This window comes from Suricata suricatta, chromosome 3, assembly GCF_006229205.1.
Source record: "Suricata suricatta isolate VVHF042 chromosome 3, meerkat_22Aug2017_6uvM2_HiC, whole genome shotgun sequence".
Lineage (NCBI taxonomy): Eukaryota > Metazoa > Chordata > Mammalia > Carnivora > Herpestidae > Suricata > Suricata suricatta.
The window spans coordinates 116,443,119-116,460,452 of NC_043702.1; the positions used below are offsets into that span (position 1 = coordinate 116,443,119).

General features: G+C 38.7%; 1 protein-coding gene across 1 annotated transcript in view; it reads right to left on the reverse strand.

Moving 5' to 3' along the window:
• Nucleotides 1-17,334, reverse strand: part of DNAH14 (dynein axonemal heavy chain 14) — a 296,737-nt gene that overhangs the window by 124,664 nt on the left and 154,739 nt on the right. Inside the window, exons 41-43 of the mRNA XM_029934922.1 lie at nt 15,116-15,200; nt 12,352-12,581; nt 1,008-1,124 (exon numbers count right to left, since the gene is read on the reverse strand). Coding sequence (XP_029790782.1) covers nt 1,008-1,124; nt 12,352-12,581; nt 15,116-15,200 — 432 coding nt within the window. The remainder of the gene's footprint in view (nt 1-1,007; nt 1,125-12,351; nt 12,582-15,115; nt 15,201-17,334) is intronic.

Below are 17,334 nucleotides of genomic sequence, written 5' to 3' on the forward strand. Positions count from 1 at the left end.
TATACACAATGGAGTACTACATGGCAATGAGAAAGAATGACATATGGCCATTTGTAGGAAAGTGGATGGACCTTGAGGGTGTCATGCTGAGCGAAGTAAGCCAGGCAGAGAAGGACAGAAACCATATGTTTGCACTCATAGGTCTAACAGGAATTTTTCAGAATGATCTAGCTTCAAGAAAAGCAAGCAGTTAGTAGTGTTTAAGAAAAATTAATTCAGTATCTAATGGATAGTTGATACCTTTCACAACACAGCATTTTATATACTGTTAAGTGAAACTGCAATACAATCTAAGTTTATTTTGGGAGTGTTTTCCGTATCACTGGATTTAATGAAATGTTTAGAGGTGCAGTAGGCATGACTTTAAGTATATAATGAAAGAAAATGCAAAATGCTTATTGATTTATGATGTGGTTTCATCTTAGCTTGGAAAAGAGTCTTTTAAATGTCCATCAACTGACAAGTGGATCAAGATGTGGTTTATATATACAGTGGAATACTCCTTGGCAATGAGAAAGAATGAAATCTAGCCATTTGTAGCAATGTGTATGGAACTAGAGTGCTGGTATTATGTTAAGTGAAATAAATCCGTCAGAGAAAGACAGAGATCATATGTTTTCACTCATTCATATGTGGATCTTAAGAAACTTAAAAGAAGACCATGAGGGACAGGAAGGGGAAAAATAGTTACAAACAGAGAGGGAGAGAGGGAAGGAGGCAAACCATAAGAGGCTCTTTAAATACAGAGAACAAACTGAGGGTGGGTGGGGGAGAGGGGAAAATGGGTGATGGGCATTGGGGAGGGCACTTGTTGGGGTGAGCACTGAGTATTGTACGGAAGCTAATTTGACAATAAATCATATTTTTTAAAAAAGGAAAAAAACCGTGATACCTGCACAAACTTGGAATATATCAGTCTTCACAGGTGCTGACATACCTACTTTCCTATGTAAAGTAATCCCAACATTTTAGAAAAGTTAGTGTATGATTCTTAGAATTTGTCTTACCTTTTTGATTGAGTGCCTGAATACTAGGCAGTAATTCTGACCATGGTATGAATTCGCATTGCTGTAAATCCACAAAATACCCAAAGACAGAACGGTTGCCAGTTGGAAGGTTGATGCCTGTGTTTGAAAATGACAAACAGGTCCAAGTAAGAAAGGTTCATTTATGGAATGTTTCATTAATGATATGATTTCTCTGGTTGTTGAACTAGAAACAGTAACTATTCACCAAGGGTATATCCAAATCTATAAAACAGGCCTATTGTTTTTTTTCTTCTGATCTTTAATTATATAAAAACATCTTTTTTATATCCAAAAAGAAAGGTGAATCATGATGGGATCTTTGAAGTCTTACCCAGAAGTCCTGCTTATCACCTTGTGTTGGATATTAAGTGACAGTCACATACTGGTTAGGGTGAAAACAACGCATTAGGTAAGTCTGCCATTTATCTGCAAATCACATTCACTGTTCCATTATAAAATTAATAAATTTTCTTAAAAGATTCAGGAAAATACAGAATGAAAGCAAAAGAATTTAGCCATGGTTTCATCATACGAAGATAACAGTTTTAATATTTCATAGTTCTTTAAATTGCTTATAATTGGAAAATTCATTTTTGAAGAGTATACAGTTCTATTAGTTTTTTTTAAACCTTATGCATGTATTCTTGTAATGACTGTAACAGAGGAGATAGAGAACATCTCTAAAACCCTAAAAAATTCACACATGCCTGCCCCTTTTGTATTCAGTTGTAATCCCTGGTAACCACTGATCTATTCTCTATTTTTTAAATTTTTATTTATTTTTGAGAGAGGGAGAGAGAGAGAGTGGGAGTAAGAGTGACAGAGAGAGACAGAAAGTGAAAGAGAGAGAGACACACACAGAGAGAAAATCCCAGTCAGGCTCTGCGCTGTTCATGCAGAATCCGACGCAGGGCCCTATCCTGTGACCCCAGGATCATGACCTGAGCCAAAATGGAGCGTTGGATGCTCAACTCACTGAACTGCCTGGATGTTCCTCTTGTCTATATTTGCCTTTTCCAAACTGTCATGGAAATGGAATCTTACAGTACGCACCTTTCTGAAACTGAGTTCTGTCACTCTGCACAATGCGTTTAAGATTCACTGTTATTGTTTAACCCTCTTCATCAATAAGTAGCTCATTCCTTTTCACTGCTGAGTAGTATTCCACTGTGTGGGTGAACCGCAGTTTGATCACTCATGTATTAAAGAACACTTGAATTGTTCCCAATTTTTGTCATTTATGAATAATGATGCCACAAACATTTGTGTGAAAGTTTTGATGTTTCCTATATCTGGGATAAATACCTAGAGGCATAACGGTGGGTTATATGGTATGTAGTGAACATCTTAAGAAACTCCTACCACTTTCCAGAGTGGCTGTATGTTTTTATCCTACAATCAGCAATAGATGAAGCCTCCTGTTGCTATACAGTCATGCTAACACTTGGTATTGTTGATTTTTACAAATTTTTAGTTTTCCATCTTTATTGATATAAATGGCAAATGATATGGAAGATTAAAGGGCACAATATGATGATCTGATACATACCATATATTGAGAAAAAGTTACCAGAGCAAGGTGAGTTAATAACTTCATCACCTACATAATGATCTGTGAATGTGTAAGAACATTTAAGATCTACCCCCCGAGTGAAGTTCAGATAGACAGTCGTCAGTCTGCACATTATATCCGCAGAACTTATTTATTTGGTAACTGGAAGTTTGTATTCTTGGAGCAACATCTCCTGGCATCCCTCACCCACCGGCATCTGGCAGCCACCCTCAGGCCCCAGGAGTGTGGCTTTCTGAGATCCCACGTATAAGTGAAATCGTACAGTTTTTGCCTTTCTCAGTTTGACTTATTTCGCTCTATATATCACATTTTCTTTATTCATTTATCTGTCAGTGAACACTTAGGTTGTTTCCATGTCCTGGCTATTATGAATAATCCTGCAATGAACATGGGGGTAATATTATTTCTTGGAGGCAGTGATTCCATTTCCTTTGGGTATATACCCAAAATAAGATTGCTGGATCATATGGTAGTTCTGTTTCTAATTTTTTGTGTCAGCTTCATATTGTCTTCCACAGTGGCTGTGTGAGTTTACATTCTCACTGAGAGTATACAAGGTTCCCTTTTCTCTACATTCTCACTAATGTTTGTTGTCATTTGCCATTTTAATAACAGTCATTCTAACAGATATAAGGTAATACCTCTGTGGGTTTCATGTACATTTCTGTGATGATTAGTTATGCTGTGCAACTTTTCATGTACCTGTTGGTCATTTGTCTCTGGGAAAATGTCTTCTGTTCAGGTCCTCTGCCATTTTTAATCAGATTATTTGGGGTTATTTATTTATTTATTTTTTGCTATTGAGCTGTAGGCGTTCCTTATATATTTTGGATATGAACCCTTATCACATATGTATATGGTTTGCAAATGTTTTCTCCTGTTCTATATTTACATTTATGTCTCTGATCCATTTTGAGTGAGGTTTTTTTTTTTACATTTTTTATTTTTGAGAGACAGAGAGAGACAGCGCTAGCTGGGGAGGGTCAGAGAGAGGGAGATACAGTATCCGAAGCAGGCTCCAGGCTCTGAGCTGTCAGCACAGAGCCCAATGCGGGGCTCCAACCCATGAACCGTGAGATCATGACCCGAGCCAAAGATGGACGCTTAACCGACTAAGCCACCCAGGCGCCTCGAGTTAATTTTTGTCAGCAGTGTAAACGGGGGTCCAACTTCATTTTTCAGTTCACATGTGATTACCCAGTTTTCCCAATTCTATTTACTTTGTCAAAAAGTGGTGGGCCATACAAGCCCGGGTTTATTTCTGGACTCTCTGTTCTGTTCCATTGGCCTATGTGTCCGTGTCCAGTCAAAACGTCACACTGTTTTGGCTTTTCTAGCTTTGTCATGCGGTTTGATATAAGGGGGTGTGATGCCTTCAGCTTTCTTCTGCCACAGGACTGTTTATCTAGTCAGTCTTTTGTTCCATATGAATCTGAGGACTATTTTATCCACTTCTGTGAAAAATGCCACTGGAGTGTTGATAGGAAATTGCACTGCATCTATAGATGGCTTTGGGTAGTATGGCCATTTAAACAACATTAATTTTTCAATCTAAGCACAGAGTATCTTTCTATTTATTTGTATCTCTTTAACTGCTTTCACCAATGTTCTGTAGTTCTCAGCATACTGATCATTTATCTCTTTGGTTATATTCCTGGGTATTTTATTTTTTGATGTACTTGTGAAGAGGACTATTTTCTTAAATTCTTTTTCAGCTATTTCATTGTTAGTCCATAGAAACACAAGTGATATTTTTGTATGTTGACTTTGAATCCTGCAGCTTTACTGAATGGTTTATTAGTTTCAAAAGTTTTTTGGTGGACTCTTGAGAATGGACTCTTGAGAATGTTCTGTATATAAAATCACAGCATCTGCCAATAGAGATAATTTTCTTTCTTCCTTTCCAATTTGGAAGACTTTTACTTCTTTTTTCTTTTTTTCACTCTTTTCAAAGATATTTTGTTTTCTCTCATCTTTAAAAAATTTTTTTTGTATGATGATAAGTGCATTCCTTAATTGCCATCACCTATTTCCCCAATCTCCACACCCACCTCCCCTCTGGTAACCATCAGAATGTTCTCTATATAGTTAAGAGTCTGTTTTTTGATTTGTCTCTCCCCCAACCCCTTGCTCATTTGTTTTGTTTCTTAAATTATGCATATGAGTGAAATCATATGGTGTTTGTCTTTCTCTGACTGGCTTACTTTGTTTAGTAATAATACAATCTAGCTCCACCCATGTTGTTGCAAATGGCAAGATTTCATTCTTTTTTATGGCTGAATAATATTGCATTGTATATATACACCACATCTTCTTTATCCATTCATCTATTGATGGACACTTGGGCTGCTTCTATTTCTTGACTCTCATAAATAATGCTGCTATAAACCTTGGGGTGCATCCTTTTGAATTAGTGGTTTGTATTCTTTGGATAAATGCCCAGTACTGTGATTACTGGATCATAGGGTAGTGCTATTTTTAACTTTTTGAGGAACCTCTATACCGTCTTCTGCAGTGGCTGCGCCAGTTTTCATTCCCGCCAACAGTGTCCAAGGGTCCTTTGTCTCCGTAGCCTCACCAAAACCCGTTGTTTCTTGTGTTGTTGGTTTGAGCCATTCTGACAAGTGTGAGGTGACATCTCATTGTAGTTTTGATTTGTATTTCCCTGATGATCAGTAATGTTGAGCAACTTTTCATGTGTCTGTTGGCCATCTGTATGCCTTCTTTGGAGAAATGTCTGTTTGTGTCTTTTCTCTATTTTTTAATTTAATTGGTTTTTGTTTTTTGTGCTTTTTTTTTTTTTGGTGTTGAGTTATATTAGTTCTTTATAGATTTTGGATACTAACCTTTTATCAGATATGTCATTTGCAAATATCTTCTCCCATTCTGTAAGTTGCCTTTTAGTTTTGTTGATTGTTTCCTTCATTGTGCAGAAGCTTTTTATTTTGATATAATCCTAATAGTTTAATTTTGTTTTTAGTTCCCTCCTCCCAGAAACATATCTGGAGAAGTGTTGCTACCACTGATATCGAAAAGGTTACTGTCTGTGTTCTCCTGCAGGATTTTTACGGTTTCAGGTCTCACAGTGAGGTCCCTAATCCGATCTGAGTTTACTTTGTGTGTGGTACCAGAAGTGGCCCAGGTTTAGTCTTTCACATGTAGGTGTCCAGTTTTTCCAACGCCATTTGTTGAAGAGACTGTCTTTTCCCCACTGCATTTTCTTTCCTGCTTTGTCGAAGATTAATTGACTATTTAATTATGGGTTTCTTTCTGGGCCCTCTCTTCTGTTCCACTGATCCATGTGTCTATTTCTGTGCCAGTACCATACTGTTTTGATTCCTGTCTCTTTGCAACATAACTTGAAGTCCAGAATTGTGATGCCTCCAGTTTTTTCTTTTTCAAGACTGCTTTGGCTATTGGAGATCTTTTTTGGTTCCATACAAAGGTTTCCAAATATTTCTAACTTACTGAAACAAGATGTTAGTTGAAAGGGGCTTTCTCCAGAGTGTTGTTTCACAGAGTTTAGTATGTAGCACTTTCCTGAAGCTTGGACTGTTTGTTCTAGTTCTGTGAAAAATGCTGTGGGTATTTTGATAGGGATTGCATTAAATGTGTAGATTGCTTTGGGTATTGAGACAGTTTAACAGAATTTGTTCTTCCAACCCATGAGGATGGAATGTCTTTCCATTTCTTTGTTTTGTCTTCAGTTTCTTTCATGAGTGTTCTATAGTTTTCAGAGTACAAGTCTTTTATTTCTTTGATAAGGTTTAACCCTAGACATTTTATTGTTTTTGGTGCAATTTTAAATGGGATTCTTTTTTTTTCATTGTATTTATTTTTGAGAGACAGAGAGTGAATAGGAGAGGGACAGAGAGAGAGGGAGACACAGAATCCTAAGCAGGCTCCAGGCTCTGAGCTAGCAGTCAGCACAGGGCCCGACATGGGGCTCGAACCCACAAATGTGAGATAATGACCTGAGTTAAAGCCAGATGCTCAACCAATTGAGCCACTCAGGTGCCCCTGGGATTGTCTTCTTAATTTCTCTTTCTGCTGCTTCATTATTGGTGTATAGAAATGCAACAGATTTCTGGATAGTGATTTTGTATCCCGTGACTTTACTGAATTCACTTGCTGGTTCTAAATACATTTTTGGTGGTGTCTTCATGGTTTTCTGTATTTAGTATCATGTCATCTGCAAAAAGTGAGAGTTTAACTTCTTCCTTACCAATCTGGATGCCTTTTATGCTTTTTTTTTTTTTTTTGTCTGACTGCTGTGGCTAGGACTCCCAATACTAAGTTGAATAACAGCAGTGAGAGTGGACATCCTTGTCTTGTCTTGTTCCTACCCTCGGAAGAAAAGCTCTGTTTTTCACCACTGAGTATGATATTGGCTGTGAAGTTTTCATAAAGGCCTTTATTATGTTGGGATATGTTCTCTAGGCCTACTTTGCAGTTATTTATTTTTCTTGCCTAATTTTTCTGGCTAGAACTTTCAGTAGTATGTTGGATGGGAGTGGAGAGAACCCTTTTCTTATTCCTCACCCCAGAGGAAAAGCTTTCAATCTTAACCACTGAGTATGAAGTAAACTGTGAACTTATTATATATGGCCTTTGTAATGTTTAGATATATTAATTCTGTACCAGATTTGTTCAGAATTTTTATTATGAGATGATGTTGGATTTTGTCAAATACCTTTTCTGCATCTATTAATATGTTTATCTTTCATTTTGTTAGTGTAATGTATCATCTTTGTTGATTTACAGATGTTGAAGCATCTTTGCATCCCAGAGCCTGCATAATCCTAGTTTACAATTCTTTTAACATGCTGTTGAATTTAGTTTGCTAACCTTTAGGGAGACTTTTGTATGTATACTCATTAGGAATATTGGCTTGTAGAGGGGTTTTTTTTGTTTGTTTTTGTAGTATCCTTACCTGGCTTGGGAAGTAGAGTAATGCTGCCTTGCAAAATGACTTTGGAATTTTACCTTTGTCTTTAAGTTCTGGGGAGATTAGGAAAGAAGGACTGGTGTTAATTCTTCTTCAGTTTTAGAATTCACCAGTGAATTCTGGTCCTGAACTTTTGTTTGATGTGAGGTTTTGCTTTGTTTGTTTGTTTTGTTTTGTCTTTTTCTGAGAGAGAAAGAGAGCAAAAAGAGAGAGAGAGAGAGAGAGAGAGAGAGAGAGCGAGCGAGCGAGCAAGTGCAGGAGAGAGGCACCCAGACACCCCTGATGGGAGGTTTTTGATTACTGATTCAATCTGATTACTTGTTATTGGTCTGTTCAGATTTTCTGTTTCTTCATGATTCAGTCTTGGTAGGTCCCCGAGGAACGTCCCCACTTGTTTTACGGTATCCAACTTGTTGGTATATAATTGTGCCATAGGATCTCTTGTATTTGTATGGTGCCCATTGCAATATCTCTTTGATTTCTGATTTTGAGTCTCTTTTCTTCATAGTCTAGATAAAGATTTGTCAACTTACTTTATCTTTTCAAAAAAACCTGCTTTTAGTTTCACTGCTCTTTTCTATGGTTTTTGTAGTCTCTTTTAATTCATTTCTGCTCTAATCTTTGTTATTTCTTTCCTTCCGCTAACTTCAGGCTTAGTTTATTTTTATTTTTCTTTGACGAGTTAAGTTAGATGATTTGAGATCTCTTATCATCACGTAGGCATTTATTGCTATAAAATTCCTTGTAAGAACTTTTTACTGGAACCCATGAATTACGGTTTCCATTTTTGTTTTTTTCAAGACAAAATTTTTTTCATTGATTTTGAGGTGTGTTGTTTAATTTGTATGTATTCTTAATTTTCCCGTTTTCATCAAGTTACTGATTTCTAGTTTCATTCCACCAGGGTCAGAAAAGACACTGGTATGATTGTCAATCTTATTAATTTACTAATACTTGTTTTGTGACCTAACATGAACGCTGCTGAAGAAGAATGTTCCATGTGTGCTTCAGGAGAATGTGTATTCTGCTGCTACTGGATTGAATTCTCTCTGTATGTCTGATAGGCCCATTTTTTTTTTTTAAAGTATAGCTCAATTCCAGTATTTCTTTATTGAATTTTCTCTCTGGACAACCTATCCATTGTTTAAAGTGGAGTATTAAATTCCCTTATTTTTTAAGAGATCTTTTTTGAGAGAGAGAGAAAGCAAGAGCGTGAGCAAGCAGGGGAGGGACAGAGACAGAGGGAGACACAGAATCCAAAGCAGGCTCCAGGCTCTGAGTCGTCAGCACAGAGCCTGACGTGAGGCTCGAACTCACAAATTGTGAGATCATGATCTGAAATCAGACACTTAACCAAGTGAACAACCCAGGCGTCCCTAAGTTCCTCTACTATCAATTGCTATTTCTTTAGATATGGTACTATTTGCCTAATATATTTAAGTACTCTGATGTTGGGTGCATATATATTTACAGTTACTGTATGCTATTGATGAATTGATTGCTTTATCATCACATAATGACCTTGTCTCTTGTTACACTTTTTGACTTAAAGTCTACTTTGATACAAGTATAGCTATATTTGCTCCCTTTCGGCTTTCCTTTTGCATGAAATACCATTTCCCATCCCTGCAATTTGAGGGTCCGTGTGTCTTTGAATCAGAAGTAAATCTCTTCAAAACAAAACAAAAACAAAACAAAATGTGTCTGCCAATAAAATTGATGTCCCTCCTCCCTGTCCCCCAGAAGAAGTGACTCTCTTGTAGGCAGCATACAGTTGGCTCTTGTTTTAAAAATCCATTTATATATTCTATGTCTTTTGATTGCGGAAGTAATTCCATTTACTTTTAAAGCAATTTTGAGAAGCAAAGACTCACTGATGCCATCTGGCTGCTTTCTGGCTGTTTGGTAGTTCCCTGTTCCCTCTTCCTCTCTTCCTGTCTTCCTTTGTGAACTGATGATTTTCCCTAGCAGTGTGCTTGAATTTCCTTCTCTTTATCTTTTGTGTAGCTACCATTGGCTTTTGGCTTGTGGTCACTGTGACATTTTCACAAAACACCTTAGAGACATAATAGCGTTTTAAGCTATTAACAAGTCCCTTGCAGTCACACGCAACCTCCTCTCATTTTGTTTTCCATGTCACAGTTTACTTCTCTTTATTATTGGACCTATAGTAATTTTTAATGTTTTATCTTTTAATTTTTACACTAGAGTTAAGTGATTCACACACCACCATGTTACAGTATTAGAGCATGTGACTATATACTTACCTTTACCATTGTGTTTTACAATTTCATGTATTCTCCCGTTACTAATTGACCTCCTTCCTCATTTCAGTTGGAAAAGCTCCTTTTAGCATTTTTTGTAAGGCAGGGCTAGTGGTGATGAACTCCCCAGCTTTTGTTTGTTTGGGAGAGTCTTCATCCCTCCTTCATTTCTGAAGGACAACTTTGTGGGGTGAAGTACCCTTGGGTTGGCAGTTTTATCTTTCAGCACATTGAATTTATCCTCCTACTCCTTCCAGGTGTGCAGGGTTTATGCTGAGAAATTTGCTGAGCCTTATGGTGTTCCTTGTAGGTGGGCAGTTTTTTCCCTTGCCTGTTTTCAAATTCTCTTTCTTCAGACAGTTTATTATAAGGTGTCTGAGAAGATTTTTGGATTAAAATTCATATGGAATCACAAAAAACCCTGAACATCCAAAGTAATATTCAAGAAGAAAACCAAAACAGGAGGCTTCACAATTCCAGACTTTAGCCTCTACTACAAAGCTGTCATCATCAAGACAGTATGGTATTGGCACAAAAACAGACACATAGACCAATGGAATAGAATAGAGAACCCAGAACTGGATCCACAAGTGTATGGCCAATTAATCTTTGACAAAGCAGGAAAGAGTATTCAATGGAAAAAAGACTGCCTCTTCAACAGGTGGTGTTGGGAGAGTGGGACAGCAACATGTAGAAGAATGAAATTAGACCACTTTCTTACACTATTCACAAAAATAAACTCAAAATGGATAAAGGATCTGAATGTAAGACAGGACACCATCAAAACCCTAGAGGAGAATGCAGGAAGCAGCCTCCTTGATCTCAATTGCAGCAACTTCCTCCTTGACACATCCCCAAAGGCAAGGGAATCAAGAATAAAAATGAACTCTTGGGACCTCATCAAGATAAAAAGCTTCTGCACTGCAAATGAAACAATCAAAAAAACTAACAGGCAACCGACAGAATGGGAAAAGATAGTGGCAAATGGCATATCAGATAAGGGGCTAGTATCCAAAATATACAAGGAGCTCACTAAACTCCATACACGAAAAACGAATAATCCAGTGAAGAAATGGGCAGAAGATCTGAACAGACACTTCTCCAAAGAGGACATCCAGATGGCCAACAGGCACATGAAATGATGCTCAGTGTCACTCATCATCAGGGAAACAGAAATCAAAACCACACTGAGATACCACCTCACGCCAGTCAGAGTGGCTAAAATGAACAAAGCAAGAGACTATAGATGCTGGCGAGGGTGTGGAGAGATGGGCACCCTCCTACACTGTTTGTGGGAATGTAAACTGGTGCAGCCGCTCTGGAAAACAGTGTGGAAGTTCCTCAAAATCTATCAATAGAACTCCCCTATGACCCAGCAATAGCACGGCTAGGGATTTACCCAAGGGATACAGAAGTGCTGATGCATAGGGGCATATGTACCCCAATGTTCATAGCAGCACTTTCTACAATAGCCAAATCATGGAAAGAGCCTAAATGTCCATCACCTGATGAGTGGATCAAGAAGATGTGGTATATATACAATGGAGTACTACATGGCAATGAGAAAGAATGAAATCTGCCCATTTGTAGCAAAGTGGATGGACCTTGAGGGTGCCATGCTGAGTGTAGTAGAGAGAAGGACAGATACCGTATGTTTGCACTCATAGGTCTAACAGGAGAACAGGAGAAACCTAAGGGAGGACCATGGGGAGAGGAAGGGGACATAAATCATGAGAGACTATTGAATACTGAAAACGAACCATGGACTGAAGGGGGAGGGGTGGGGGGAAGGGGGTGATGGTCATGGAGGGGGGCACTTGTGGGAAGAAGCACTGGGTGTTATATGGAAACCAATTTGACAATAAACTATTATTAAAAAAAAGAAATTAATGGAGGAATCTCTGAATTCCATGTAACAGATAAGTAAATCTCTCCCCAGATTCAGTCAGTTCTCAGCTGTTATTTTTTGAGCCTTTGCCTCTCTCTCCTGCTCTTTTCCTTCTGGGACCACAGTAATGTGTAGAGTGTTGAAAATTCATGATATCCCATTTTCATAGGCTTTCTTCATTCTTTTCTCTTTGTTCTCCTGTGAGTGGATAATTTCAAATGACCTGTTTTCTGTCTTGGAGGTTCTTTCTTCTGCTTGGTTCAAGCTGGTTATGTTCTGTTTCATTCAGTGTGCTCTCCAGCGCCATCACTTCTGTTTGGTTCTGTGTAGGATACAGACCCAGCTGTTCAGCCAATGGGCTCAGGTGGGCTGAGGTCACAGGTTCGAGGCTTTACCTCTGTTCTTCTGCCTTACATGTTATAGCTGCTTCAGAAACGGGAAGCTGTGTGGAATCTAATTTCCTTCAGCCTCCTTTCATGGGAAGATGGGAACCAGAGTGGACTGGAGTGCACTTAATAACCTTTTGCCTTTCACCTCACATTTGCAAAGATGGGCATTTTAATATGAGCCCAACCATGAAGAATTTCAAACTAACATTTTAAAGTGAGCATAATTATGAAAGTCTCCCCCAAACACCGCCCAGAGCTTACCTATTCGTGGGTTATTTTCAAACAGCTCATGGACGAGGTTGTCAAAGCCATAGGTGACCCTGGCAGGTGAGCCAGGCTCACAGCTCGAATACGGCACCATGTCATCTTCATGGTAATGGTCCTGTTGTAAGACTCCTCCAAACGCCCAAGTAAATGCAAACACAAAGAGCTTCTGAATTATGACTTTCAATTTATCAGGATTCCTTTCCAGATACCATGTATTTTCAGCTCTGAGGTAGATGCATGTATAAAGAAGAAAGTTAACATTTTTAGAAGAAAGTTCAGTAATTTATTTCAAGATCATTTCTAAGTTTCATTATTAAACACTATAATATAGTTAGGTATTGACATAAACGTACTAAGGTTAATGTAGAATTTTCTTTGCTAAGTCATGTAGATTATATTCTGTTACTATTTTTCTTATTTTTTAAATCTTTATTTATTTTTGCAAGAGACACAGAGCATGAGCAGAGGTGGAGCAGAGAGGGAGGCATAGAATCTGAAGCAGGCTCCAGGCTCTGAGCTGTCAGCATAGAGCCTGACATGGGGCTCGAATTCATGAACCATGAGATCATGGCCTGAGCTGAAGTTGGACACTTAACCAACTGAGTCACCCAGGTGTCCCAATATGGTTACTATTTTTAAAGTACCAGTAGTGTCAGAGATTTGTAGTCAATCTTTATCCCACTGATTTAGTACATATTTATTTTAGTACACTTTTATATTAGGTCAAGTTATTAGTTGAGAGTTTACCTATCTTTTGGGAGGGGATCTGGTATTTTTCCACTTTATGTAGAAACACAAAAGCAAGTAGACACTCACACTGTCTCCTCTCAACCAAGTCCTAGGGGCTGATTTAGTCCAAGCTGGCTAACGACAGGTGGTGTGAGTGCGAGGAGAGTCTGGCCCAGTCTGGGCTCACAGAGTCACCCTGGTCCGTGGACCCTGAAATTCTGCAGCAACAAGGCTGAAGTTCATGGGGGCTGAATCAGGGGTTTGGGCCTGATGTCAAGGCATATAAAATAGTTCAGGATATAGCATTATCATAAAATTATTTACAAATTGTGAAAATCTGAAAAATATATCACTGAACTGAAATGTACTGGCAAACATTACTCTGCAGTGCACATGCACAATGGCATTTAAGTTTTCCAGTCCTGTGTAACAGTTCATTTAGCAAATATTTACTGAATTCCTACTGTGTATCAGCTACTTCAGACAAAACAAACATGACCCCTTCTTTCCAGAATGAGGGCGTGAACACTAGGCTGTGGCGAGTGTAGGAAAGGAAGAGTTGTGGTGTCGTGAGGGAAAGTCGGAGAGGCCCTACCGCAGCCTGTGGGGAGCAGGGAGAGCCTCCGGGGACAAGCAACCGTGAGACTGGCATGAAAAGTGACATACGGCAAAATGGAGGAGGACGAGCATTTTGAGCAGAAGTGATTGATATGTGTGTCACAGACCATGAGGTCAAGGGGTCATGGCCAGTTTGAGGAACTAAAAAAAAAAAAGCCAGTGTCACTGGTGCACAGGTAGTCAGTGGGAGAGTCGAGGGGGCCTGCCTGCCGAGGGGCAGGGGCTTTCACACTCAGCCAGACTTCCTTCCTTCCATTCTGAGTGTCTGGGGAAGTCATTACATGCCCCTAAAACAATTCTCATTTATTTTGCTCTTTTTCTAGCATATGGTTTTTAAAAAATTGAACGTTTGCGTACAAATCCTAGGAGACATGTAACAAGCATGTTAATCACAGCAGAACCTGTAAGCACAAAAAACTGGAAACAACCTCTATGTCATTCAGTGGATAAATAAGTGTGACGTACTTATACGACAGACTAGCAGACAGCAGTGGAAATGAATGAAGAACCCCTCCGTGCACAGTGAATTAATCAGGAATGTAAGACTGACAGGAGAAATGTAAGAATACAAGAACATAGTGATCCAAATTTTAAAACATACCAAGTTGAAAAACACATTGTGTGGCAATCAAGTGATAAGCACAAAACCAGTAGTCTTGTGGGACAATGGGATGGTGTGAAGCGGAGACGGGCAGGCGGAGGCCTTCGAAGATAAGTCCGAAGGTTTGTGTACAGGGATGTTCATACATCGTTGTTCACATCTGGCACATATTTTACAAATATCCTTTTATGGCTATTCACCATCGAATAAAAATAAAAAATACTGTGTAGCTGCCATGTTGAGAATGGACTGGAGGAACCATACTGAAATGCTCTGTCATTTAAAAGAGAAGGGGACATGAATGTCTCAGGGCCTCATAATAAATGTCAGGGCCTTGACAGTGACTCTCCTATCTGGTTTGTGACATGGCAGAATTATAGAGCTAATAATTTCCAGATGTAATCTACCAAACATCTACTACATACCAGGTACTGTTCTAAACACCTAGCGTGTCACATGATCAGTTCCAGTCTTATAAGAGAGAAAAGCAAAGCTTAAAAAACATTTAATAACTGGTTCAACATTTCTTGGCTCATAAATGGCAGATTTGTGAGATAAGTTCATGTCAGGTGCATTCCTTTCTCAAACAGGTAGAGAGTCTGCGTAAACATGTTCATGTTATTCAGTTAACTTAGCATCAAATCTGCTGCTCTTGCATTAGACATAAAAGGACTCTGAATAAAATACATGTAAGTTGATTTGATGTTATGAAGTCTCAAAGGTGCTGTTCATTGATAACTAATTCTGTGCTTATTTGAGCATCTGGCACTCAGAAGGTACTTAACCATGTCTGTCGAATGAATAACTGACCTTTCTTCTGTGTTCTTGAATTTGGCAGAAACCTTTGAATGTGGAGAATTTTTCTCCCTTGTTGGAATGTCCTTCAGATCATCACCTTAAAAAGAAAAGACTATTTTTCCACAGTGAAAAACAGACCCAAAATTTACCGGGTTCATTAGCGAGGTTTAACACTCAACATGGTTTTGTTTCTGGACTGTCACAGAACATTTTTCTTATCACGTACAGCTACTTTATCAGACCAAGGTGGCAGCAACCATTCAAAGAAATAAGGAGCAGAGAATGCACCTGCCACTTTCTGAAATGCTTCAGACTTATGTGAAGCGTAAATCTACATACTTCTTGCTTCATTCTCTTCTAGCAACTCTTCTGTAAGTTCGATTGTTCTCATACGAAAGCTTTAGAACATTGAGGTAGCTACCTCCAAATACAGTGCATGTGACAGACTAAATAGATAGATGGGTCCCGATGAAGAGAGGGATTACAGAAGGCTGTGTGCTTTCAGACAATAGATTTAAGTTTGTTGAAACAAACATCAAACAGGTGCATCTTTGGCACCCACGTGTCTTGTCCACGTCACACACGCCAAGCAGGAGCACAAAGAGTGAGCAATTATTCGTTCCTCCCTTTACCTTACTTTCTCTTTCCTGATGTTTGTTTTCTTTATAAAAACATAATACAGGCTTCTTGTAGAACCTATCATTCTATAATTCTACCACACACAGGTAATGATGATTAAATGTTAATGCAGGTCACTATGGGATTTAAAATAATGTCGCTATGGTATTTAAATACAATAACTTAACATTTAACTTCAAAAGTTAAAAAGAGGGTTGGCTTCTCATCCTGAATTTTAAGTCTGCCTTCTTGTCTTTCCACTGAAACTGACACTGTCACACCATAGTCCAGGAAGTCACTCTCCTGATGGAATTCAGATTCTTGCTGTTTTATGATTATAAAGAATTCTGCTATAAATAAAGCTCCTTGTGATAAATCTATATACTTCGGTTATTATTCTTTATAATTAATTCCTAGAATAAGAGATTCTATGGCAGAGTATACTGATATTTAAAATTTTTTTTAAATATTTATTTACTTTTGTGTGTGTAAGAGAGAGAGAGAGAGAGAGAGAGAGGCAGAGAGTGAGCAGGGGAGGGGCAGAGAGGGAGGGAGACACAGAATTGGAAGCAGGCTCCAGGCTCTGAGCTGTCAGCACAAAGCCCAGTGCAGGGCTCAAACTTTCAAACCATGGGATCATGACCTGAGCCGAAGTTGAATGTTTGACTGAGCCGCCCAAGCACCCCATTAATGTTTTGAAACGTATACTGCCAGATGGCTCACCAACAAAGGCTGAATCAGTTTATACCTCAGATAGCTTCTGTGAGAGTTTATAGGTGAATACATTTAGCTATTGATGTGTTTTCTCCATTCAAAAATCTCTTATTTGAAAATTTTATGCTATTTTCAAAGAAATGTTCCTTTCATGATCTGTAAGGTTAAACATTTTCTTAAGAATTTTATTGACTGGGAATTTTAGTAGCTGTGAAAAGATCCCCTGGACCCAGATAACTTCCACCCCTGCCTCCCCTCTATCCTGTCTCAGTTGTTGACGGCTTAGCTGAAGATGTTGAGGAAGAGTCCTCCATATATGCATGTATTGTTAGGTCTATGATGGCAGGAATGCCAGGGCATATTTGAGGGTTTATATCAAGTCCTGAAAAATGTGGAGGAATAAGCAAAAATACTCTCTTTATTAGGTGAAACATTTGCCATCGAATTAACCACTGTAACCACTCAAGGTGCAATTCAGTGGCATTATGTATGGTTCACAGCTTTGCACAACCATCTCCACCAGCCATCTCTAGAATTTTCCATCATCTCGCACTGAAACCCTACACCCTTTACACAGTAACTCCCCATTCCCTTTTCCCCCAGACTCTGGTAATCGCTACTGTACTTCCTGTTCTTATGAATCTGCCTTTTCTAGGTATCTCATACAAGTGGATTCATATAATTTTATCCTCTTGTGACTTGCTTATTCTACTGAGTATTCTGTCCTCCGGGCTCATCCACGTCATAGCATGAGTCAGAATTCCTTTTTATGGCTGAATTATATGCATTCTTCTGTCAAGGGACCGTTGCATGGTTTCCACCTTTCAGCTCTTGTGAATCGTGCTCTTGTGAACATGAGCTTGCAAATATCTGTTTAAGTCCTCGCTTTGGGTCTTTTA